The sequence below is a fragment of the Asparagus officinalis genome, chromosome 4, assembly GCF_001876935.1.
Source record: "Asparagus officinalis chromosome 4, Aspof.V1, whole genome shotgun sequence".
Classification (NCBI taxonomy): Eukaryota; Viridiplantae; Streptophyta; class Magnoliopsida; order Asparagales; family Asparagaceae; genus Asparagus; species Asparagus officinalis.
The window spans coordinates 19,469,106-19,494,229 of record NC_033797.1 but is presented as its reverse complement, the minus strand read 5'-3'; the positions used below and the strand labels follow the sequence as shown (position 1 = coordinate 19,494,229).

The 25,124-nt window shown below is 35.1% G+C and overlaps 2 protein-coding genes across 4 annotated transcripts; one reads left to right on the top strand and one right to left on the bottom strand.

Annotated features, from left to right (window-relative positions):
- On the top strand, positions 7,444-16,392 carry LOC109836843. Of its 3 annotated transcripts, XR_002246108.1 has the most exons (8): positions 7,444-7,581; positions 8,707-9,023; positions 9,105-9,198; positions 13,750-13,871; positions 14,882-15,031; positions 15,776-15,877; positions 16,013-16,164; positions 16,373-16,392. XR_002246108.1 is itself a non-coding variant. In XM_020404868.1 (7 exons), the coding sequence occupies exons 2-7, from the start codon at positions 8,709-8,711 to the stop codon at positions 16,049-16,051; spliced, it is 822 nt and encodes a 273-aa protein (XP_020260457.1). In that variant the 5' UTR covers positions 7,444-7,581; positions 8,707-8,708; the 3' UTR covers positions 16,052-16,250. The 3 variants fall into 3 exon arrangements, 2 of the variants coding, with proteins under 2 accessions (XP_020260457.1, XP_020260459.1); XM_020404868.1 differs by lacking the exon at positions 16,373-16,392 and having other exon boundaries at positions 16,013-16,250; XM_020404870.1 differs by lacking the exons at positions 7,444-7,581; positions 16,373-16,392 and adding an exon at positions 8,522-8,606 and having other exon boundaries at positions 16,013-16,250.
- LOC109836842 (membrane steroid-binding protein 2-like) lies at positions 17,637-20,628 on the bottom strand. The gene is given in 4 exon segments (XM_020404867.1): positions 17,637-18,242; positions 20,230-20,375; positions 20,378-20,505; positions 20,508-20,628. Coding segments are annotated over 4 exon segments (690 nt in total). The 5' UTR covers positions 20,539-20,628; the 3' UTR covers positions 17,637-17,857.

Here is a 25,124-nt window from a genome sequence, read left to right as displayed (position 1 = left end):
ATATACACTTTTATCAATAAAATATTATTTATATTAACCAGCTCATCACATCTCATCTTCTTTCTTACTTTTAAAAATAAACCAAACACAAGAAATGGATCACATCATCCAACTCATCTCATCTCATCTTTAAAAATCACCCACATCATCCAATAATATAGTGACAACTCATCTCATCTCATTAACATTTTATTTCCATCCATTTCCTCAAAAAAACTAAGGAAATTGTTTTCCTTAAGGGGTTGTTTGTTTCGCTCAAATTTGAGCTGAAAGTGACGTAAAAGCCTATTTTGAAAACTGACGACGAAAAATCTGTCAGTTTTCTTCATTTACGGATGTTTGGTTCGTTTTTAGCGGCGAAAGAAAAGGGGGCTGAAAGTGGCGATTTGCTGAAAGTTGTTTTCCGTTCCAAAAACCCCGATTTTGGTGGAAAGTGCTCAAATCTCGTTCCCCCCCTCCCCCCTCCCCTCCCCTTTCACCCTAGGTTTCTGATCACCATGCCGTTCCTTCCCTCCATCTTCTCCCGCCACCTGCTCTTCGCACGTTCTTGAGAGCTTGCGGTTGATTTGGCATTTTGGAAGGTCGCTGTTCTTGTTCTTGTGGTTGATTTGGGGATTTTGCCTGACGATCGCTGTTCTTGTTCTTGCGGTTGATTTGGGGATTTGGCCTGACGATCGCTGTTCTTGAGAAAATTGGTCGCTAACATGAATATTAGTAGCAATTTCATTTGGTCTTTGCGTAAAAACAAATTAGTAACATGAGTATAGTCGAAAAACATTTTATTTCTTTGAATGATGGGAAATGAATCAATTTTTATGGTTAGAAACTACTTGTCTGCATTCAATTAGTTGATAGGTACATAGATATGGACTTTCTTGTTCTTGAACATGGCTTTGGGTTTTGATGAACTGAATACAAACTAAGAAACAAATTGATGATTAATTTGAAGGCAAACATTAAATGTGGTGACAAACTATAAGCTTTAAGTGTGTAAAATCTCCGATAGCTCATTTGAGTGACTTATTAATGGCATTCTTCTCTATATGTACACATATTGTAGTTACCATTTTTCTTGACCTAGGGATAAGAAGAGAAAAATATGTATTTATAATTGTGGGTCATGGACCAGGCTTGAAGTCATCATATTGAACAATGTGACCTGATTTTGTCTGCGTTAGTTTCCAAATATATTTTTAAACCCAAGTCTAATAGCTTTGTCTTTTCATTTTGCACGTAGGACCTTAGCAATATAATTAGACAACCATCTTCATTTACTGTTACTATCTGCTTTAATATGACGTTTTAGGACCTTAGCAATATAATTAGACAACCATCTTCATTTACTGTTACTATCTGCTTTAATATGACGTTTGTATTTTAGATGGATGTAATTAGACAACCATCTTCATTTACTGTTACTATCTGCTTTAATATGACGTTTGTATTTTAGATGGATGATGATCTCGATGAAGAAACCGTAGTTAATATGTGTTCGGGTGCTGTACTATCTGTCTTGGTTATGGTTATGATATTCAAGAGGAGAATGCAAAGTAGACGTAGATCTATACATGCAGGTCCTAGTGAAGAGAAAATAATACAATATCAAAATAGAAAACAACACTTGGATCGCATATATAATGGATTTAGTGATAGTTGTGTCAACTATGTTAGAATGCGAAGTGGTGCTTTTATGAAGCTTGTAGAGATATTGAGGAGCAATGATTTATTACGAGACTCAAGACATGTTACAGTGGAGGAGCAACTTGCTATGACTTTGAATATCTTGGGGCATAAAACTAAAAATCGAAGTATTAGGTCACATTTCATTAGATCTGGCGAGACTGTGAGTAGGTATTTCAACAAAGTGTTAGAAGCTATTTGCCACATACGACCACGCTTTTTAAGACAAGCACGGAATGAAGTTCCACAGGAGATCCTTAGCAACCCTCTATACTATCCTTATTTCAAGGTATTCTCTCTTTAATTTGTGATTAAAAGCATGTTCATTTAATTAAAAAAAAAGGATTCAATTGTAGTTTTTTGTTCTCTAGGATTGTATTGGTATGATAGATGGTACACATGTTGATGCTACGCTACCTGCTAGTCTTCAACCACGATTCCGTGGTCGAAAAGGTGTTACACAAAATGTTTTAGCGGCTTGCACTCCAAACAAGTTATTCACTTACGTATTAGCTGGATGGGAAGGTTCTGCAAATGACTTTAGAGTCCTCCAAGATGCATTGTGTAGGCCACAACCTCATGGCTTGAAAGTATACGATGGTAATATCATCAAATCTTAAATTTTAAGTAATTACTTTAATTAATATTGGTTTATTCGATGAATTGACAAAAATTTTTACTAAACGCCTTCAAATCATGCATTTGTAGGAAAGTATTACTTGTGTGATGCGGGATACACGACCATGCCGGGTTTTATCTCCCCATATCGTGGTGTTCGTTACCATTTGAAGGAACAAATAGGAAGAACACCTAAAAATAGAAGGGAATTATTCAATCTTAGACATTCTTCTTTAAGGTCTAAGATTGAATCTACATTTGGTTGCCTGAAGAATCGTTTCAAAATTCTCACCGCGAAACCTCATTACCCTTTTCGCGCGCAAGTGGATATTGTATTAGCTTGTGCAGTTCTTCACAATTATATTGCAATGGTTGATCCGGATGATGATATATTCAATGAGACCGTTGAGATCGAAGATGATGAAGGTGAAGTTGCTAATGAAGATGATAATAATATTGTTGATTTCTCTCAACCCCAAACTCAAAGGGAGCAAGCAGAATCAAGAAACGTATGGAAGAATCGTAGAGATCAAATAGCTTGGGAAATGTGGGTTGATTATTGTGATAAGTATAAGGGAGGGAATACTAATGAAATAGGCATGTGATGCAATTTGATAGTGATGTTGTCTCATGTTTTGAATTATTCTATTTTCATGTACTTCATTTTATGTTAGCGTGTGTAAAACATTATGTGTTGTTAGCGTGTGATGACATATTTCATGTACTTCATTTTATGTTCATTTTATGTTAGCGTGTGTACTATTATGTGTTGTATGTAATTCTCTTAGGACACACTTTATTTACTCAACTTACGTATATTTATTTCGTATTTCTCTATAACTATTTTCTAGGTATGGCCGACAACTTCAATTGTGAGGAACTTGATAAGGTCAAAGGCAAGAGTATGACATCCAATTCATCGCCTCGAACCCCAAGGAATTCATCATTCCCTTGTGGGTTTAACCCGAGCTTTATGCCTTATCACTCTTCACAAGTTGGCCAAGGTCCTAATTTTTGGAATAATTTTCAAATGCAAGATGCTAACTTTTGGGGAGTTGGCCAACAACCTACAATGTCATTCATGAACATGCTAAATGCTCCTCCAAGTTTACAACGTCAAAGTTATAGCATGGGTGAAACTCCGTCACCTATTCAACAATGTCAAAGCAACAAGAGGAGTGCTAATGATATTGATGGTGATGAAAGTTCATCCCCTAATCCAAAGAGGAAAAAGAAAGCTATTGCTCATAAATCCAAGAAGAAAGAGGCTTGCAAGAGGAGAGTTAACATATTGTGGGAGAGTAAACATGATGATTTGTTAATTCCTTTCCTTGCAAAATGTGCTAGGGATGGATTGAAAGCGGATAAGAGGTTCAAAAAAACCGCTTATAATAGCGCCGCCTTTCATATAAATGAACAATTAGGTTCAACGTTCACTTCCGAGAATGTGGAAAATCGTATGAGAACTATTCGTAATAGATTCTTGGACATGCAAAAATGTCGTGACTTGAGCGGTGCCGGTTGGGATGATGCAAAGAAGATGGTGATTATGGATGAAGCTTGCTTTGATAGATGGCTAGAGGTATTTACAATTTTCTAGTGTTCATTTCTTAACAAATATTTCTAATTTTGTTCAATGTTGTCCTATATGTTTTTGATATATGCATTAAACTATGCAGGATAAGAGTATGAATAGTTCTAAACTTAGGGAATACATCAACAAGCCCATGAAACATTATGAAGACCTCGCAACTATTATTGGAGACGATGTTGCTAGAGGAGATTATGCGGTAGATGTGTTGTCACAATTTGGTGGTAGTGCACATTTTAATATTGGTGATGATGATGATGATATTAGTATGCCAAAGGAGAACACACCTAGCTATGTTGATATAGATGAAGATGATATTCCACCACCGAAGGGTCCAACTATGCCCTCAAAATACAATCCATCTTCTAGTGTGAACAAAGCTAAAAATGACGGGTCAAAGAAACGTAAAGGAAAGGAGCCTAGGTTTAGTGAGGACACGGTGCTTATGCGTGAGATAGTAAATGAGGTAAAACAATTCACCTCATCTATGCGCATGGTGAGTATGCATTGGACCGAGAAGTTGGCACAAGCTATATTTGCACATGATGAATTTGACATAGAAATTCTTGATAAGTTTTATCAACAATTGCATGAGAATGAATCACAAGCTAGGTTGTTTATGGGGAGGCCAACTATTATGCAAAAGAAGGCGTTGACTGAGTTCATGAAGAGTCAACCTCTTGATTAGAATGTTGGCCTTTGCTCGGATTACGATGCTTTTGGGATATTTTTGTGAAACTAGCTAATTGTAACAATGCTAGTATAACTATTTTTATATGTAAATGAGCGTAATTATTTTTGTTTGGTCATGTGGTTGGATGATTGCTCATCATTTTGCAAACACAACTATGGTACATGTATTAAACTTTCATGTATTACACTATGGTCAATGAGCATAGTTATTTCTGTTTTTTCTTCATTTTCATGCATCTCATTCATGGCTTTATTGTTAAATTATAAACTTGGTATGCTAATGCAAACTTGTTTGACAGGTTTACAAGTGGGGTTCTATAATGATTTTCCCTCGATGAATTAAAGTTAAAGAGGTATGCATTTTATGTGTTATGATGATGGGCTTCATTGTTGAAGATATCCAGCTAGAGTTTATACTAGTAATCAATTGGCGAGGCAGTATATGCAGCCAACATTGTTATTATAAACTTCATGGCGAGGCATATAATGAAGAAAAGAGCCTTTTCTGAGCACATTTCCTACAATTTCTTATGAGCTTCGATTTGTCTACCTGATATGTAGCAATTTGTGGGAATTTGGCCTTATGTTGCTTGGCTTTTGGACAGCATGTTTGTGTTGGCCTCTTGCAGCTCTTGTTTCTTGGCATTTTGTTGTGCTTTCCTTGTGTGCAGCCTTTGGTTTTTTCTTGTGTTGGCCTGAGGTTGGTCCTAATGAAGAAAAGAGCCTTTTCTGAGCACATTTCCTACAATTTCTTATGAGCTTCGATTTGTCTACCTGATATGTAGCAATTTGTGGGAATTTGGCCTTATGTTGCTTGGCTTTTGGACAGCATGTTTGTGTTGGCCTCTTGCAGCTCTTGTTTCTTGGCATTTTGTTGTGCTTTCCTTGTGTGCAGCCTTTGGTTTTTTCTTGTGTTGGCCTGAGGTTGGTCTTTCCTTGGTTGTAGCCTGAATTTGGTGTATTGTTGGTCTTTGGCATTTGGTTGTGTTGGCCTTGGTTGCAGCCTGGTTTTTTCTTGTTTCTTGGCAGTTTGTTGTGCTTTCCTTGGTTGCAGCAGCTTGTTGCTTGGGGTTTGGTTGTGTTGGCCTCTTGCAGCTCTTGCTTGTCCTGTTGTTGGTCAGCTATGATGATGGCCTCTTGCAGCTCTTGCAGCTCTTGCTTGTGTTGCAGCAGTTTTTGGTTGTGTTGGCCTCTTGCAGCTCTTGTTTCTTGGCATTTTGTTGTGCTTTCCTTGTGTTGCAGCAGCTTGTTGCTTGGGATTTGGTTGTGTTGGCCTCTTGCAGCTCTTGCTTGTCCTTTGGTTGGTCAGCTATGGTTGGCCTTCGGATTCAGTTGATCCTTGGTTCCAGCTCTTGGTACTATTATTTGTTGTTGGTTAGCTATGCTTGGCCTTTGGTTTCATGTTGATGCTTGGCCTTTGTTTTAATTCAGTGCATGGTTTCAACCTGCTCTCGGCCTTGGTTTCAGCTCTTGGTTGGCTTTTGGTTGGTATGCATATTTTGTGTTATGATGATGTGTTATTTTTAAGATATGCAGCCAAAGTTTACAGCAACAATATATTGGCGAGGCAATATATTGCAGCCAACATTGTTTTATAAACTTTATGGCGAGGCAGATAATGAAATAATGGCCTTTTCTGAGCACAAATATTATGTTGGGTGGTAATCTTACCATGGTGACCACAATCAAGTTTTCTTAATTTTTTTTAGTTTGAACCAAACACTAGAAAATGATGTAAAGTACTTTCACTACATATTTTCTTCTTTTTTCAAGTTGAACCAAACACTAGAAAATGATGTAAAGTACTTTCACTACATATTTTCTTCTTTTTTCAAGTTGAACCAAACACTAAATAATGATGTAAAGTACTTTCACTACATATTTTTGGGCGAAACAAACACAAGAAACATTTTTCAGGAAAATGAAGGAAACACAAGAAAGTGAAGGAAAATCATCTATGGAAAGTGACGTAAACGAACCAAACAGCCCCTAAGTGTGAGTCACATCATCCAATAATATAATGACAACTCATCTCATCTCATCTATTTTCTTATTTTTAAGAATGAACCAAACACAAGAAAAGAACCTATTATAGGAAATATGTTTCTTATAGTTCATTTCCTTATTTTTTTTTAACCAACCAAACAACCTCAAAACAAGTTTTCATAAAAAACCACTCACATCATCCAATAATATGGTGACAACTCATCTCATCTCATCTTCTATTCTTTGATTTCCTTCTTTTTTTTAGCCAAACAAACAGCCCCTTAACCAAACCTAATATCTGGCATGCATGTTTTTAAGGCATTTTGAAAATTTCAGTAAAACAAATCATCAAAAAATATGTCGACGTGGTCAGCTGCAATTTAAACCCCCTTCAAAATGCTTTCCATATTAAAAAACACAAATACATTTCTGGTTGGGGCGTATCGGTCTTATTAAGGGCATCTCCAACAGCTTCTCCAAAATTTTCTCCAAAATGAGGAAGCAAAAGTCATATTCTCCAAATTATTTTTACACCAACTCTAATTGGTTCCCTATTTTGAAGAATCCTTTTTTTCTCCAAAAATTTAGAGAATACTGCAGATTTGGGGAAGCTTCCCCATTTTTTCTCCTTCATCCCTATTTTGGAGAATGGGATGGAAAATCTATTGGACCAAAAACCTAACTAAATTCTACAAAAATAGGAAATAGGGAAGCCATTCGAGTTGCTCTAAACCCACTTGATTATTGAGTCCCGCTTCGGCCTAAAGACCATTACACGATTGCCCCCGGTTTGATCATAGAATGTCTGGACGAAAATACCCCTATCTTCGGCCTTCATCCGGAAAAGTAACTCAGAATTCGAGCACAGCGCGAGGGCAATATAGTCAAAGCATGCCGCTGCAAGGAAAGTTTAGATCCGCACTCCCTCTGATTTCCCCTGAGGATTCCCCTTCCAAATTTCTCTGGGGCAATTAAAGTTCCTGCCTTTGATAACCTTCTGCGATTTCGCTCAGGTAATGCATCGGTTTGTACTCAGGAAATCTAGGCGTCGAGTTAATTTGAGGAGTGTGATCCTTTAAAAACTCTTTTCGTTCGCTTTTTTCCCCCTTGTGCTTACATCTCTTTTTGGATTCTGTTGTTAGATAATTTGAGGCCGAGAAAAAGTTTGATCCGGCGACAGTTTAATTGATTGGTGAAATTAGGGTTTTGTTGTTCCTGTTGTTGAGATTAATGGTTAAATTTGAAAAGTCCTTTGGTGTGCTATGTAATCATAGAATTTTAATGGAGCTTAAGAACCGAAGCATTTGGAAATTACTCCGAAAGAAATTTTGAGATGGATGAGGGGTGGCATGCTTAGAAATTGGAAGTAAAATGATGAGAACCAATTGAGGTGATTACTGAGCTAGCCAGATCAGTGAGCGTCAAAGGAGCTGCTAGAACTAGGAACAGACTGGAACAGAGATGGATAAGATGATGTAAAGAGACTATAGCAGTTGCTAGAGTCTGATCTTAATACAACTTCTTTTTAGTCCATAGTATCTCCGGGTTAAATGTCTTCTTTATGTCATTGATGTTGTCAAGGTTGCGGTGAGATTTTGGCACTGTTTGGCAACCAAAAAAAGTGTCTTATCTAAGAGCTTGTGTCTTATTGACTTGGTTAATAAGCTAGTAGAGCTGTTTGGTGACCAAAAATAGGAAGAGATTATTTTAGAGATTGTGTCTTTTGCAAGTAGCTTTTGAAAAGCTACATCAAGTAGCGTTTGTCTTTGGGAAGGAGCTGCCAATTTTTGTCTTCCGTTTTGCCCCTAATAATTCTAATTTTATATCAATAATATTGCATGTCTTTTTTAGTCATTTAACAAACTTAAGCTAGTTGTACAGCTACTTTTGCCAAACAGCTCTAGTCAATCAGCTAGCTACACAGCTAACAGCTTTCAGCTACAATTTCACAGCTTTCATCTAGCTTAACAGCTTTCAGCTATAATCTCGTAGCTTTCAGCTAGTTTTGCCAAACAGAGCCTTTATGGTACGAGTCTAAGTAAGTTGCATGCGGTAGACATCTATTTGAGGTCTTCCTGTAATTTGGCTACGGTCATGTCGGACTCCAGCCTTATCATGTGTTGCTTTTACGTTTTCAGGAATGTTGGCTAGCCATGCTTTTGGTTTCCATGAAAGAAGTGAATCAACAGAGCGTGTGCTAGAAGATCCTGTTGCTGAAACTGATGAGGAGGCGGAAATTTCTCCGAAGGTGTCATATATAGCTTCCTTTAATGAGCTTGCCAGAAATTATGTGCAATGTGACACAATTATATGGGTCATGATATCATTGCTTCTGACCTTAGCGTGGGGGGTTGGAGTGATTATGCTTTTATATCTCCCAGTTAGAAGATATGTGTTGCAGAAGGAGGTTTCTTCGAGGAAACTATATGTTACACCAAGTGAGATAGTTTACAAGGTAAGTTATTCATGTAAATTGTTTCTCTTCCTAATGTGAGTATTGTGTATATCATGATGGAATTTTGGATATATTGTATAGGCTACCAGGCCTTCATTTTTACCATTCTTGGGGCATACAAAGATTGAGAATCACATACCGCTGAATCTTGTTATTGATGTTATTATTGAACAAGGTACAAGCAGACACGATGTGTTGTTACTATGTTTCTAATAATTTCTATTTAAATTGATTTCTAGCCATGACTAGAATCAAATATTCTATGCAATTACGTTGACATATTAGTCTTTTGTTATCAATCAAACAGTGTTGAATAGCAAGAGAATTCATCATCTTAGCAGTCTGTTGCAATTATTCCAACCAGTGTTCCATATCTATTTTAAGTCATTAACAGCATGGTAAACATGGTACAGATTTACAGTTTACACGGTTGATCTGCTAGTTTAGCTCTACATTTCAAAATCTTAAATGCTATTTTTGCCAAGTGCTCTTACCTTTCAGAAAGTGTTTGAATCACCGGCTGACACTGACAAGTATACAGGTACTCAAGCAACATTCCAGTCATAACATCTTCTAACTGAAAATGTGATATTGCTTTCTATGCATTTAGCCTTTTACATATGTTGAAAGAATTCATGCTCTACAAACTTGGTTTTCAGTAATTTTTGACAATAAATGCTAAAAGTCAGTTAATTAGTCAAAACAGTAAGTAAATATGTGATGCCTTGCTGCTATCTATAATATATGCCATCTAGGGACGCAATATCCTAAAGATCATATTGTTCCATTGTCTATGGTATTTCATTGGTGATAAGTATGATAAAATGGAGCAAGCATGTAACAGAAGATGATTAGTCATTTGTATTTTGTGGTTACTGATATCTAATGGTAACTGACTGACCACCTTTGCAGACTAGACAATTTACATGCTACCAAAATCTTCTGGAAAATTTACCTTAATCTAGATTCTTAACATGCACGAAGAGGGACTACCTGAAATTTCTCATTTGCTTTCTTTCCCCCGTTTATGAAAGAGGGTTGGGGTGGGGATGCGTAGGTGCTACAAAAGCTTTTGTTAAGATAAGCTTGTCCCTCAAAAGGACAAGTCAATTGTATTAGCTAAGAAAATGTGTGAATATATTTTCTCAAGTTTGCTTGACCTCTTTCATGAAGTTTGTGATTTCCTATGTTTCTCACTGTATTTGATGGATTGATAGGTATTTGTTCATTTTGTCTATAGGATGTTTCTTAGTAAAATTGATAAATTACTAGTAACCTGTACTAGCTGTATCAGAGCTAGATGAACTCATCTCACTTTTTTAGTAGTTCTCAGGCAAACATTTGACTTAGTTTGTTGAATGTCAGCAGCAAAGTTAAATGCTCACCACCTTGACTGATACAACTAACGTATCATCTTTAGTCAATCTACCTCATCATGCCAAAAATCATGAAACTAATCAGAAAAGGTAATCAGACCTTGACACTGATTACATCAGCTGCTATCCGACTAGACCATCATCATCAACGTGCAGATATACAGTCTTAACAAATTCTTCTGAATCCTGATTAATTCGTGATCCAAGTATTCTTAAACTGCATACATGTTGAACAAACCAGCTTGGGTGCTTCTTCATTAGTGTTTTGAGGGATAAAAAATGGTTATTTCTGCCAATTCTCGTGTCATGTTTCCTGGAAAAGCCTTAAGCGCGGCTTTTATTTTTTGCAATAAAAGTTGTAAGCATGATTTTTAGCAGAGATCTGTTGACGAAGAGTTGATGCCAGGAATTATATGATCAGTATGTTGGAAATTGGAATGCCAGAATAGTCCATTAATATATGATTAGTAGAGGGAACTCTTGATTTTCTACTGGGGCAATTTTTAAGCTAGTGGAACAAGATGTTGAACCCTTTTCACTTCTGGTTTTTTAGGTGTTGGTGCAGGTGGGTATGATTTTTTTCCTCTCATCTTTTCCTTTTTCTGTGCGTAGACTGTCTAAAAATTACTACAGATAGTTTATCCCTATCAAACACTGATGATGGAAGTTACAATCTGATAAATTCTAGAAGATTACAATTTGAAGATTTTCACGTAGATCGATGAAGGTTATAATCTAACGACCTTAACAACAACTGATGAAAGCTCTAATCAACAGTCTTCACAATCAACATCGGGAGTTACAATCTGACGACTCTACAACTGATGAAAGCTCTAATCAACAGTCTTCACAATCAACATCGGGAGTTACAATCTGACGACTCTCATATTTTTAAGGAGCCAAGACGAAGGGAGTTACAATCTGACGACTCTCATATTTTTAAGGAGCCAAGACGAAGGTTACAAGATGATGATCTTTATAATGTTCTAGCAAAAGAGACTACAAATTAATGGTCTCTTCAAATCAAGACGCAGAGCTCACCTCTGCGTCTCAAACTCAAAACGCAGAGGTCCTCCCTGTGTTACAACCTCAAAACACAGAGGTCCTCCCTGTGTTGTAACATCAAAACGCAGAGGTCATTCATGTGTTACAATATCAAAATGCAGGGTTCATCCCCAGCGTTCAAGTCCAGACGCAGAGCTCGTGGCCGCGTTCCCAGAACAAAACGCACTGGTTGGACCTGCGTTGCAACATCAAAACACACTGGTCGGACCCGCGTTGCAACATCAAAACGCACGGGTCGGCCCCGTGTTGCAACATCAAAACGCACGGGTCCTGTGCGTTCTCAGCCATCAAAATAGGCTCAACTTTGCATTTCAAGTCTAAAACGCAGAGTTCGGGCCCAAAACGTCATTTTCGGCGTTTAACTCGTTCAAGCTCGAGCTGAACGGTTCCAGAAACCGTTTTCCCCCACGATTGGTGGGATTTTCGCCCCACTTAGGAGCGGATTAAGGGGGCAGTTACACCCATTAATCCCCCTATAAATATGGGTAAACTCAACTGAGTTCGGATCCTTCGGCTTGACAGCAAAGAAGAGATCTTTGGCAGACTTTTTGGGATCTTCGATCTGGAATCTTGGAGATCAAAACTGCACAAAGGAGAGATCGGCATCCATCTTTTGGAGCAGTTCTTGGAGCTTTCATCTTTGGCTTATTAACCGATTTTTGGTTCAAATTAACTATGTTACAGAGTTTAAACTCGCTCTGAGTTTCTAAACTCATTAAGAGTTAATTTCAAACTCGCCACGCAAGTTCATCGTTCTAGCAAAAGAAGACGTTCGGATCGTCAACGGAGAGCAAACTCGACGTGAGCATTCGAGGGAGGCACTCTATCGCCACCGTGAAAAACCCAGAATTAAACAAAGGGGAGGATCTCCGTCGATTCTCTTCTCTTTTGTAATCAGGGAATTCAAATTGTAATTAAGTTTGAGAGAGTTGTAAACATTCTTTTTCTAAGCAGTTAGAAAAAATAAAATAAAATACGATTCTTTCATCATTTTCTTATTACAAAATTTCCACCAAACAGTGTGTGCGTGTGTGTGTGTTTTTGTGTGTTTTGGGTGGGGTGGGGCGGGGGTGGGGGGTTATGGAATGCTGTCCATTTCCTTTCAGCTTGTTTGTTCCTCTTCAATCATCAAATGTTTGGTCCTTTATAGAGAAGGGTCATTTCTAATATGCCCTTGCCAACAGCTTATAGAGATTTATATAAATTTGGGGGTTTTGTTTTGAAACCCAAAGTGTTTTAACTTGATTTATTTTTAAACCCACCATGTTTCAAACGTAATCTTAAACCCAAAATGTTCATATTAGTTATCTTTAAACCCAAGTAGTGTATATATACATTAAAAACACTTTTTAAAACTGAAATACCAATCCTACCCTCATCTTCCTCCTCATCTCTCTGCTTGAAATACCAATCATACGCCACAAACCCCTACTGCTCCTCACTCTTCATATTGTTCTCCCTCCCAAACCCTTCATCACCCTTCCATCAAAGACGCAATTTTAGAAAGGATGAGATCCGCGCCCAACTATACATCACCCTCCTCAACCACATCATCCTCCCCAACTTCTCTCTCCGATCTCAGGTTCTGGTTTGGCGGTGGCGGCATCGAGAAGGATGTCGAGAAATTGGTGAAGGATTACGAGATTTCCATAGGAAATACAATTGATCTAAGGAACCTTGTTGTGGAGATGTTAGAGAGGAGGGATATGAAGCAGATGGTGATACTGGTGCCAGAGGAGGTGGGTTGAAGGTTGGGATGGTGGAGGGTCTGATGAGTTAGGGGCAGTGGGTGCGTGGAAAGCAAATAGATGATGGAGGAGGAGGATGAGGATAAAGTTGGTATTTCAGTTGCAAAAGTGTATTCAATGTATAATTACACTAGCTGGGTTTAAAGATAACTCATTTGTGTATTTTAGGTTTAAGAGTACATCTGAAACTTGGTGGCTTTAAAAATAAATCAAGGTAAAGCTGGGGTTCCAAAGCAAAAACCTGTATAATTATTAAAAAAATAAATTTTTGTACATTTTGAGGGAATGCACTATTTTTATAGAGAAATTGGTCCTTTTCAGATTCCACTTGTCTTTTGTCTCAGTTGTATTAGCTAATTTCCTTTAACTGGTTTCTTAAAGTAATGTTCAATGGTCATGTATTATGTAATTAGCTTTCACAATTTTCTTTATGCTTAAGAGAGATTAATTTTTTTTATCATTGTTTGAGCTAAGCATTCATCTTTTTATTCCAAGCGCCCTTTACTTAAACATACGTATATTTTTCAATTGTTGAAGGGTGTTTGCAGTCTGTATATGGAATTCATACGTTCAGGATTCAAAGCATAGCACATGGAAAAGCAGCACCCATGGATGAATTACAGGTTCATGGTGTCTCTAACCCAGACTTTCTGAGGAAGGTAATTCATACAATTGACTTCATTATATGCATCAGAAATTTTATCGGTACAAAGTTGAGAAATGTATGGGTATGGAATGTCCTCATGTAGCGATGATAATGCTTAATCTTTCCTTTCCACTCGAGGTTTGGTACCACATGGTTAGTGTTTCATCTAATCATGTATGTGCAATAAAGGACAGTGAACCTGCAGTGAGCTTGTTGCCAAAATGACTGAATAGACTACAATTTATGTCTATTGAAAATGATGATTGCGCCTCAAGAATCCAATTCAATTCAGAATATGAGCTAGTGCATAGGGCAGTAAGTTTACGAGATGTTTTTTTGGAGGTGAAGATACATGTGAACCTGAAGAGAAGTAATAGAAAAGAATTAAAATGTTGAGTGGGGAAGAGTTCCATGATCTTCAAGACTTATATCTTGCATGAAAAGGGATTCTTGTAGAGAAATTCAATGATTTGCCACTGCAACTAGACTAGCTTGTAATTTCTTCTTGATCTTTTTTTATTTTTTATTTTTTTAATTTTTTACTTTTTACTTTAGTCATGCTAGACAAAAGAAACTACCACTTGCATTGCTTCTAACCATATACAGATTAATAAATCCTCACCTGTAATTACATCTGTCATTTTTGGCTAGTCATGCTAATCAAAATGGTTTTTTACTTTCTACTTTAGTCATGCTAGACAAAAGAAACTTCCACTTGCATTGCTTGTAACCATATACAGATTTATAAATCCTCACCTGTAATTCCTGTAAATTACATCTGTCATTTTTGACTAGTCACACTAATCCAAATGGGAGAAAATCTTATTTTCTTTGGGAAGCAAGGTTCCTCGATTAATCCCTTCAGATCAAATTAGAATGCTTCTTACAGTGCATTTCATTGTTTCTGTTAATTCATGAATTTGTAACAGTAGATGGTTAGTTACTTAATGTGCTTTATGAGTTCATCAGAAAACTAAAAGTCCCTTACAATGTAAAAATGTACTTTTATGTCTTTGCATGTAGATCATCATAAAAGAAGCTGCAAAAAGTATTCGAGAAAGTGGAAGTTGGAAACCTAAAATGTGTGGTGGAGATGGATTCTCTATGCCTGCACAGAAGAGATCTTTGACTGAGATTCCAGCATTCAATAGAATGCAGTCTCCAAGCGGGAAGGTAATGAATTGAGTTTTATGAAAATTCACCAGTCCAATTCTTCTCCTGATTCACATCTGTCAGGCCAAGCAAGAGCAAAAATTCTGTTAAATTTAAGTTTTTCTTTTTTCAAATATTTTCTTACAATTTTTTGTATTTTATCAGACAAGTTTAGAGACGATCGTGATTTTCCTCCAAAATTAAGTTTTAAAATTTTATTTAGAACATAATATTTTCAACTGTCTAATCACTCAGTTGTTGCTGACAGTAACTTTTGCTATAATAAATGTAGCCAGGGAATTGTTGTGTGAACAAAATTTTGAATTAGACCCTTTAAAAAAATCACCAAAATCACCAAAATTGACCTCTCCCCAAAATATATCAAAATAGACCTAGTTCCAGCCACGATGGGTGAAACTAGATTGATTTTGATAAATATTTCGGGAACTTGGTCGATTTTGAAAAAAAAAAAATTCGTAGTCTACGCGATTCCCTAGATTGGGAATCCCGTAGAGTTTAACTCACAATTTAGCTCTACGGGATTGCCAATCTCATGGAGTTAAGAATTTTTTTTATTATAAATTGGCGTAGTTCTGCTGACGTGGCTGAGACTAGGCCAATGATAAATATTTTGCAAATAGGTCAAAAAAAAAAAATGGTGAAAAGGTCTAATTCAAAATTTGTCCTTATTGTGTATATTCCTGTTCACTAAGTATCTGTTGCCAACAACTGAATGTTCACAATTGGATTTGAATATTTGTATAGATAATGGCCTCCCCAAGGCATGCCCTGTTTGAGAGCGGAGGAGGTGCACCGTCTGGTGATTTGTTGCTAAACAAACTTGAAGAAGTCAAGCAATCAGTGGAGGTATATTTAGTGCAATTTTTTCCATTTTTTGATTTAACTGGATTTAAGTTACATTATGTAGAGTTATTACATCTTGCAGATTTCTTTATAATTCAATTGCTGATTAACTAATCCTATTTTTTAAATTTGTGACAGAAAATTGAGACTCTTGTTGGGGTTCGCAGGCAGTGCTAGATCACTTGAACCTGAGTTTCCCATCTCCTCTCTTCATTTTCTTTTTTCTTTGTCTTTTTCCTCATTCCAGTTTTTGCCTCTTTGTAGTTTGTATATAGTAGGTACTGGTGTCATCTTGAGAATATCTGATAAAGGTTTTTTCTGTAATTAATACTTAAAGGAAAAAGGAGCAATTAAAGCCTAATAGACCTTAGCTGTAGTATTTCTTAGTCGTGATTTCTCATTTCCCGGCTAACTTAGCTCTCTGAGCTCCTGGAATTCGTAGTATAAAAATGTCAAATAGAGCTACATCATCAGGTAATAAATGGAACATATGACATTTCTACAATATTCCGAATGTGCATCTGGAGCTGGGAACTTATTCGTTTGTGGAAAAGTGTGGAAAATCCCATGATTGTGCGGGCCACATTATACCTTTTCAGTTTTGTATGTTTGGGGGCAAACTTGAAAACATCAGAACCATAGTAAAGAAAATGATGTGTCAAACAAACATTGGTGGATTAGATACTAATCCAAGGAAATCAATTTCTGCTATTTTTAAGGGGTTGTTTGTTTGGCAAAAATGATGAAGAGAAATAGGTTTCCTATGCTGACAATATGACAGTGGGAAATCTAAGTTCAAAAAGATTTTCTATTCCTCAGTTTGGTTCAACATAAGATTTAAGAAAATGAGTTGGAGAAATTAAATTTAAGGAAATGCCCATTTCCGAGCATTGAGTTCGGAAATGGGATGAAAAGGGATTAAATAACTATTCTTTTTCCTATTCTAGTGATGGATAAGTGAGGTTTCCTATTCTTAGTTTACTTTTTTTTAGTTGTGAAACAAACAATGGAGATGTGAGGAGATCTATTTCCAACCCTATTTTGTGATGAACCAAACAAATTTTAAGAAACCTTTAAAAACACATGAAAAACAATATCCATACTTAGAAATAAGTTTTCTATAATCAGGGAAACCAACCAAACAGCTCCTTAAAGGAGATGATCTCTTGGATCTGTTTGGTTGGTTTCTTGGAAACTAAAGAAAAAAAAAAGGTAGACTTCCTATATTATATTTCCATGGGAAAAAAAAGGAAACTATTCTAGGAAAATCTATGAAATGGATTTCCTAATAAATGAGTCAAATCATCCAATAAGATGATGACACTTTACTTGTTTGCTTAGTCGTAAGATGCGAACCAAACAAAGAAATTAAAAAAAAAAACTTTCCAACGAAATAGACGTCCAATAAAATGTTTCCATGGTTTTTGGCCAACCAAACAGCCCACTTTCATTTCCTTGTTATGATTTATTGGTTAATACCTAGTTTTTCTAGGAAATCAAACAAACAACCCCTATCTGAAAAGGATGAACACAAATATCTCTTGTTAAAAAAAATCCAAATCCAGTTTCGTAGGCTTTACTACAAGCCCAGAGTGAAATTAATTCCAAACCCAGGCATCCGATTCTCCATCAGCCAGAACCCACCACAGAGTTACGGTCTGGCGGTCACCTATTCAAAGTCACAAGGCCTACCAGCTGAAAACAAGGTTAGATTCATTTTCCCAGCCAGCACTTAGAATTACACTATAAGCACCAAAAGATGAAAAGATCAGAACCTCTACAGCAAATTTATTACCTTCATTTTATAAGGTGCATATCATCATTATAGTGGGCAGACAGTCTGTAGTTCTTTCATATGCTTCAGATTCAAGTACAATAAAATCTACTACCATGCTAACCTCTCAAACATATAGATAATAAGTCCAGGGCACCGATTCAAGAAAGATGATATGACCTACACAGACAATGATGCATCATCTGAATTTATTCCTTGCTATCCTCTGCTACACCGACTTCCTTTACTTCGCCACCCTCCACTGATGCACCTTCCTCGGATTTGGCATGAAATGCTGGTGTATCCTCTTCTTTTAGGTCCTCCACTGGGCCTCTTTCGGTGGTCTGAGTAGATGGCTCAGTTGCTTCGGAGGTGCTGGCTTCTGTCACTGGCACGGTTTTCTTAACCGTCCCTACTTTAACGTATTTGCTCATGAACTTATATTCCCAGTCCTGGAGGGCCTCGAGTTCAAAGGGTCCAAGGCCAGAGATATCTCCGGTCAAATCTTTCTGTTCGAATGACATCTTCGCTAATGCTCTGCTGGCATCTTTACCGGCAAACAATGCGTATGGGCCACCAGGTCCATAGAACATCCTGCAAGGTCCCCAAGATAATAAGTTAATAAGTGATAATTCAATCATACATGTGATACTATGTAATAAGATTACATAAGATCCTAATGCAACAATATCTAATCTAATTACTATTCTCAACAAGAAAATAACCATTTGTACAGTTAAAAACCCATGCATGCATGGCATCAGTGTATAATCTTCTCGCAAACTTGAGCCACCCGATCATCCCTCTCAGAGATCAGGAAAAGAATAACAATATTCATTTTGAACATTTGCCTTCACTGTCTACTTGACCTCACTAGTCTACAAAATATAGTCTAATGGAGAATCAGGGAAGAATGCATGTTATACATTTTGTCCTTGAACATTGTTGCACAGAGACTTAATCATATCAAACTCCAAAAACATGCTATACTTATTTATTCCAAACCACTCAAAACTGCTATAATGTTTCTAACAAATATAGCTATAGATGTTTGTTTTTGCATTTGTAGGGCTCACATCTGCAATCATCTTCCGATGCTCCTTCAACCACTTTCAGCTACTGCCATGGTCCTCAAATCTAGAGTTTTTTTCTTTTTCCTCCATGCATATTAGGTTTATATGCTACTCTTAAAATCAGAAATATATACTCTTAAATCATAGAAATATACACCAATAATGCATATTAATTTCACAACCAAAAACCTTAGGGACGAAATGCTATCTCAATTTGGAGATATTCAATCCAAAATAGAAATTTGAACCAAATTGCAAATGTTCACAGATATTCTAATTTCGACACATATAAGGTAAAGGGGAGGGAATACGCCCAAGTCACAGAAAATCACATAAAAGGTCTTCAACAAAAAATAATACAGCCATAAATATTTCTTTTAAAAAAAGGCAATAGAAAACTTGATCAAACAAGCAGCATTAAGCTGTGGAATAAATAAAAAGGAATTGCATTATGCACGTTAAGCAGACTAACACAAGAGATCCCATTAAAACTCATTATTACAAGGAAAAACATTTGTATAAATATTTTCCATCAAGAGAAACAACCAAATCCACAAAACGACTATACGCTTTCAGTTCGAGAAAGATGGAGCCATATATAAGCAAAAATTATTACCTGTAAATTAAAATTTGATGAAACATACAACAAATCATAAGGAAACAAGATAAAATCCACTCAACTAATGCTTCAATTTTTTCCCAGTATATCACCTCAATAGAATCGAGGGTTCATGATACTAAGAAATAAACACTAACGGTGTAGAAATTAGTCTTGTAAGTGCAAAATGACCTAATTGTCTTCCTAACTTTTACCACTCTCAATACTCAAATGCAACAAGTTAAACATTCAAAACCTAGAGAAGCAAAGCATCTACCATCAGAAAGCTCTGCATAGTATTGAGCTAATAATAAATACACGGTACAGCAACAATCCAACTATGCTTATTATCAAGCTACAATCTTTATGCATAACCAGACCCTGACATAAAAAAAACTCAATTCGATTCAACCAAAAGAACAGCAATTGTATCAACAAATATCAACTTAATCACCTATAAAACCATTAAAAAAATCAGATATCTAATCCACAACTCAAAAATCCTAATCCGAACCCGAATTGTCATCCTTGAAAATGCACGCTGCAGAACAAATTGTCATCCTAAATACTTCATCCTCCAAGTTTACCATCTACCACTCATACTCAAATTTATCAAATTAAGATGGAAAACGCAAAATCATTGCAGAAATGAGCACACTAGCAACAACCTGCATGGTATACCAAGGATCCACTTATGCTATACCAACAAACTATTATCAAGCTACAATCTTGCTGAAATAAACAATAAAAAACATAAAAAGAACGCTCAATTTGATCCAATCAGCCCATAATGAGATCAATTATACCAACTAAATCGTTTAAAAACCATAACAAACCACTGAAAACATCAGATCACCAATCCAACCCCCCAAAACCCTAACCAAAACCCTAGAACCAAAGAAAACCGTACCTGCTCTGAGTAACGTCATAGATCTGGCCCTTGATAGCCATAAGCAAGGGCTTCTTGCTATCAGACCCATCGTAAGCGCTAAGCTCCTCCTCGGTGATCTCACCGAGCTGAACCGGAGGAGGGAGCGGCTCCATCTGCTCGAAACTCCGCTCCTCTTCCTCGGCTGGCGGTGGCTGGAGCCACCCGGATAGACGACGTGGTAGAGGGCCGCCGCCACCGCCAGCACCGTGAAGAACGTCGCGGGACGACGAGCGGTGTAGTGGACGATCGCGTGGCGAGGGTTTGCCAGAGCTCCGTCGCGTTCACCATCGCTGATGCCGTTGGTTTCTTGGACCGGCGAATTGGGGGTTTTCTGTCGATTGAGGGTGGGGGGGTCAAAGGGGTGAGATTGGATTTTGAGGGGGGGGGGGGGGTGGGGGGGGTAGACGCGGGTACGGTGGCGGGGTTATCGCGTAGCAGGGGAGGTTCTATGGGAATGGTGTATTCGGACTTTTCAAGTGAGACTATTTGTATTCTACTCTAGTTGAGATGCACGTGCATGCATTGCACGTGATTAAATATTATTATTATTTAAATTGATAAAAATAGAATAAAAATAAAAAAATAAAGTTTTTTGTGGGATTTATCATCAACTCAACAATCTTTCTCTCAAATAAAATATTATTATTGTTTCCTTCAACCCAGACTGTGGCCACGTGATCTACTATTTGTGAGTTATAAACATATTAATCTAGTGTAACATCTCTATTTATTAGTATCTTGAAGTCTTCAAAAGATGGATGATCATTCAATTCGCAAAGGAATTTTGCATATGAATTTACCTGTAATATGTCCATCAAACTTTTAGTTGTGATTTGACTCATATTCACGTTAACTTTTAGTTGATGTTTTACTCATATTTATATTATCTAAATAATATTCTCATTCAATTTTATAGCTCATTATCTGCATCATAAAAATAAAACTAAAAGTATGAAGAATTATTTTCTTACGAAATTAAAACAGGGAGATTATGATATATTTCATAATGTGCTCTAAATATAATTTTTTTTCCTTTGATGCAATGTCCGTATCAAATCTTACCTCAAACGATGAGAATAAAAATGTTACTATAACTCACTTGCCTAGGGCAATTGTATTATATATGGAATACATAACTCATTTGGAATATACATATCTCCTAAGTGGATTTTGCTGTTGTAAGAGCAACATGTTAGATGCTCGTGTTCAAACTTTTTGGCTCTATAAATGACACAAGAATTTGGAGTGCATAACTTATAAATTGTAAAGAACATATCGATTCGTGAAGAATTTTTCCTAATAATGATATTATTATAACGATATTACTATTCAATATTAAATCAACTTTATGATCTAAGATTATATGACCTCTTTTAATTAATTATAAAGTATATATTTGAAAACCTCGATGTTTATAGCCAATAGTTGGGCTCCACAAAATAAGTTAACTTTACATTGTAGTTTGCTATTTTTATAGTACTGTTGGTAATGCAATTACATTTCCTCTTTATCTTATTATTCATACTTTTCTGATGTAAGTTCTCTTTTGTTAATCATTCAATTAGCTATATTTAGTTTTTATAATATCAGAGGTTATAATATTCTTCTATTTAAAAAGTGTTGACATGATTTTCTTAAAAATATATATGCACATAGTAGCAATAGTATATACTTCAGTGCAACTCAAAATATTGGATTGAAGCCATTTAGAGTGAGGTTATTTCTATGCTAGAATAGTAATATAGTGATTACATAGTCTAAAAGTTAAAGAAGAAATTTCTACAAAAAATAATAATTTAATATGTCAAATTAAAAACTAATTTATAAATTATACATAGGCAGTGCAGATAGCTATAGAAAGTAAGGTACATATTTTCATAAAAATTTCATAGTGAGTGACCAACTACAATCATCCTAATTTAAACATAAATAATTATTATTTTAGTTACTAATTTGATACGAGTAACTATGGAATAAATCTCCAGCAAAAAATAAGAATTGAGATTGTATTTTGCTACAGGTAAATAAATAAATGTTATTAGAGCTCCTCTTTTATATTAAATTTAAAAGTAATAACTTAAATTATTAAGCATCAAATATTAGCTTATGTGAGAAAGTAAAGTAATCTATGGTCTATATACGTATATAGTCAACCAATCAAATGTATTAAAATTATGATGATCATAGTCAAAATTATATGGTGGGTTCACATTAAATATAATTTATAAAAAATAGTACATTAAAGTCAAAATCTTTTTAACCACTATATAGATTGTTTGGAATTTTTTGCATATATAAACTATACTGCCTAGGAATAGTGATGTGCACACTTAACTATGGTCTAATAATCTTAAGAACGACTTATTCTTCAATATCTTTATTAATTGATGTATATGTGCATTATACTAAAAACACAATAAAAATTTAGAAAACTACAAAATAAATACCATCAAAAGTTTTAAAAGGTATAAAAACAACTCTAAAATTTATAATTTATAAATACACAAAACTATTAAATATTACACTGAAATCAAGGAATTAAAAAAAAATCATTGAAAAATTTTAAACTTTGGAGGGGTAATTTGCAATGTACTAAACTTTAATTTTATAAATTTCAAATTTAATAAATTTTTAATTAGTTATTTTCTTTTCAAAAAAGTTATGGGTAATATTAACCATGAAAAGTTTTTCCTAAACTTATATTTTTAAAAGGTGTATGATATTTTTTGTAAAATTTTAATTTTCTAGGGGTTGTTAGTAATTTTGCATATTAATTTTAATGTCTATAGGTTAGAAATTCTCATGGTGTTTTCTTTTTGTAAATTATGAATTTTAATGTCTTCTTGCAATTTTTAAACTTATAGGTCTTTTCTACATATTGTAAATTGTTTATAGACTATTTATAATTAATATGCTTTCAATTTACTAATGAATTTGAAATTTTTAGGGTGTTTTTTATAAATTTTAAATTTTAAATGTTTGTTTGTAATTTTTGAAACTTTAAGGGTGTTTTCTATAAATTATAAATTATGTAGGAGATATTTATAATTTCTATATTTTTAATTTTCTATTAGGTTAGAAATTATTAGGATTTTTGTAAATTTTATAATTTTAAGGGTTTTATTTTACAATTTGTAAAAAGTTCAGAGTGTGTATTGCAAATTCTATAAATTTTTGGGGTCGTTTGTGTTATTTATAAGGTTTAAGTATGTTTTTAGGTTTGAAATTTTCAAGATGTTTTTTATAAATTTTAAATTTTTAGGGGTGTTTTTATAATTTTTAAAACTTACAATATATTTTCTCCAAAGTCAAAAAACTTCAGTTTCTAGTTAGCATATATTTTTCAGATTTCTCACTAAATTGAGATAAGTAAAATTTATAAGTTTTTAGATGCTTTAATAAAATTTTAAATTTATAGGGGCATTTTTGTAATTTAAAAAAACTTGGAGAATATTTTTTACAAAGTCTAAAAATTTTTAGGTGCTAGCTAGCAAATGTTTTCTAGATTTTTCTATGAACTAAAATAAGTAAATGATTTGAATTATATGAAACATATCTATTTTATCCAATAACATGTTAATTCTTATTATGAATAGAATAAATCATTTGGCTTCCAATTCAAAGACGATAGAATAATTAGAATAGATTTAGATAACAATGTAATATTAAAAAAACTAATGATAATATTGACTATAGAATATTTTCCCATACTAGTAATTTTAAAGGGAGTATGATAAGCTATTGAGGGTTAACTTGTCATTTTAGTTTAGGGTTTCTTTAGATATTAGTCCCTTATATCTTCAATTATTACACATTAGTCTCTCAAATCTTGGAAATTGTATATTAGTCCTCAAATCTTCAATAATTGCATATTGGTTACTCAAGTCTTGAAAATTGCATAGTAGTCCCTCAAATCATACAGAGTCTTGCAAAATAGTACATCTATCAGACTTTCAGTTAAAACATCTAATCATGATTGGGTTAACTCCTAACCCAAAATCTACAATCACCAATCTATCCCTTTTTCCTATGTTTCGACTATTTGTGATGCTCAACTTTGGGTTAGATTTTTTTTACTGACCATAAGAGAAGAACCCAGATAAGTTTGGATTTATTTTAAGCGGGCATTAGGTTTAAACCTATTAAGAAATGGGTTAGGGAACATTATACAATGGTAAAATGGTCATTTTACCTATAACTATTAGATTTGGCGAAATAACCCCCCCAAACCTAACGTGATTTAACTTAAAGGACTATTTTGCAAGATGTACCCTATAGGGTTTGAGGAACTAATATGCAATTACTGAAGATCTAAGGGACTGATATTTAATAAAACCCTTTAGTTTATTGGGTATTTTCATATATGTCCTCCCATCTAATGTATTTGCAAATTCACTCTCTAAATCTAAACGTTTTCTAATCTAGCCCAACCTCCGAATCTCCCCTTTTTCACGCCTTAATTTTTAAATATCACTAATATATCTATGATGAAATTAATTAATTTCATTAGATGATAATTGGATAGAGAGGAAAAGAGAGCGAGATGAGATACTCGTTAATTTACCTTTCCTGATCATGTCTTCTTTCACTCTCTTTCTTTTACTCTCTTTCTATCTAATTTAAAATTATGAAGTTAGTTAATTCAATCACAAGTATAGTGGTGATATTAAGATTGAGGGGTACAAATTCCAATACAAAAGATTTGGAGGTAATTAACGAATATATGGATTTGGGACAAGTTTATATGTATCATCGATTTAGACTACGTATCTCATAAGAATAACCCACATGTGGCAGGTAGTTCTGATCCGTTTCTTCTTCTTCTTCTTCTTTTTTGTTCTAATCCATTTCTTTCTTTCTTTTATTTTTTGTGT

What these genes read in the sequence shown, in the direction of transcription:
- LOC109836843 (XM_020404868.1), top strand. Translation starts at nt 8,709, where the DNA reads ATGTTGGCTAGCCATGCTTTTGGTTTCCATGAAAGAAGTGAATCAACA. An exon ending in TGATGTTATTATTGAACAAG is followed by an intron (nt 9,199 to 13,749) that starts GTACAAGCAGAC and finishes CAATTGTTGAAG; the next exon opens with GGTGTTTGCAGTCTGTATAT. An exon ending in ACCCAGACTTTCTGAGGAAG is followed by an intron (nt 13,872 to 14,881) that starts GTAATTCATACA and finishes CTTTGCATGTAG; the next exon opens with ATCATCATAAAAGAAGCTGC.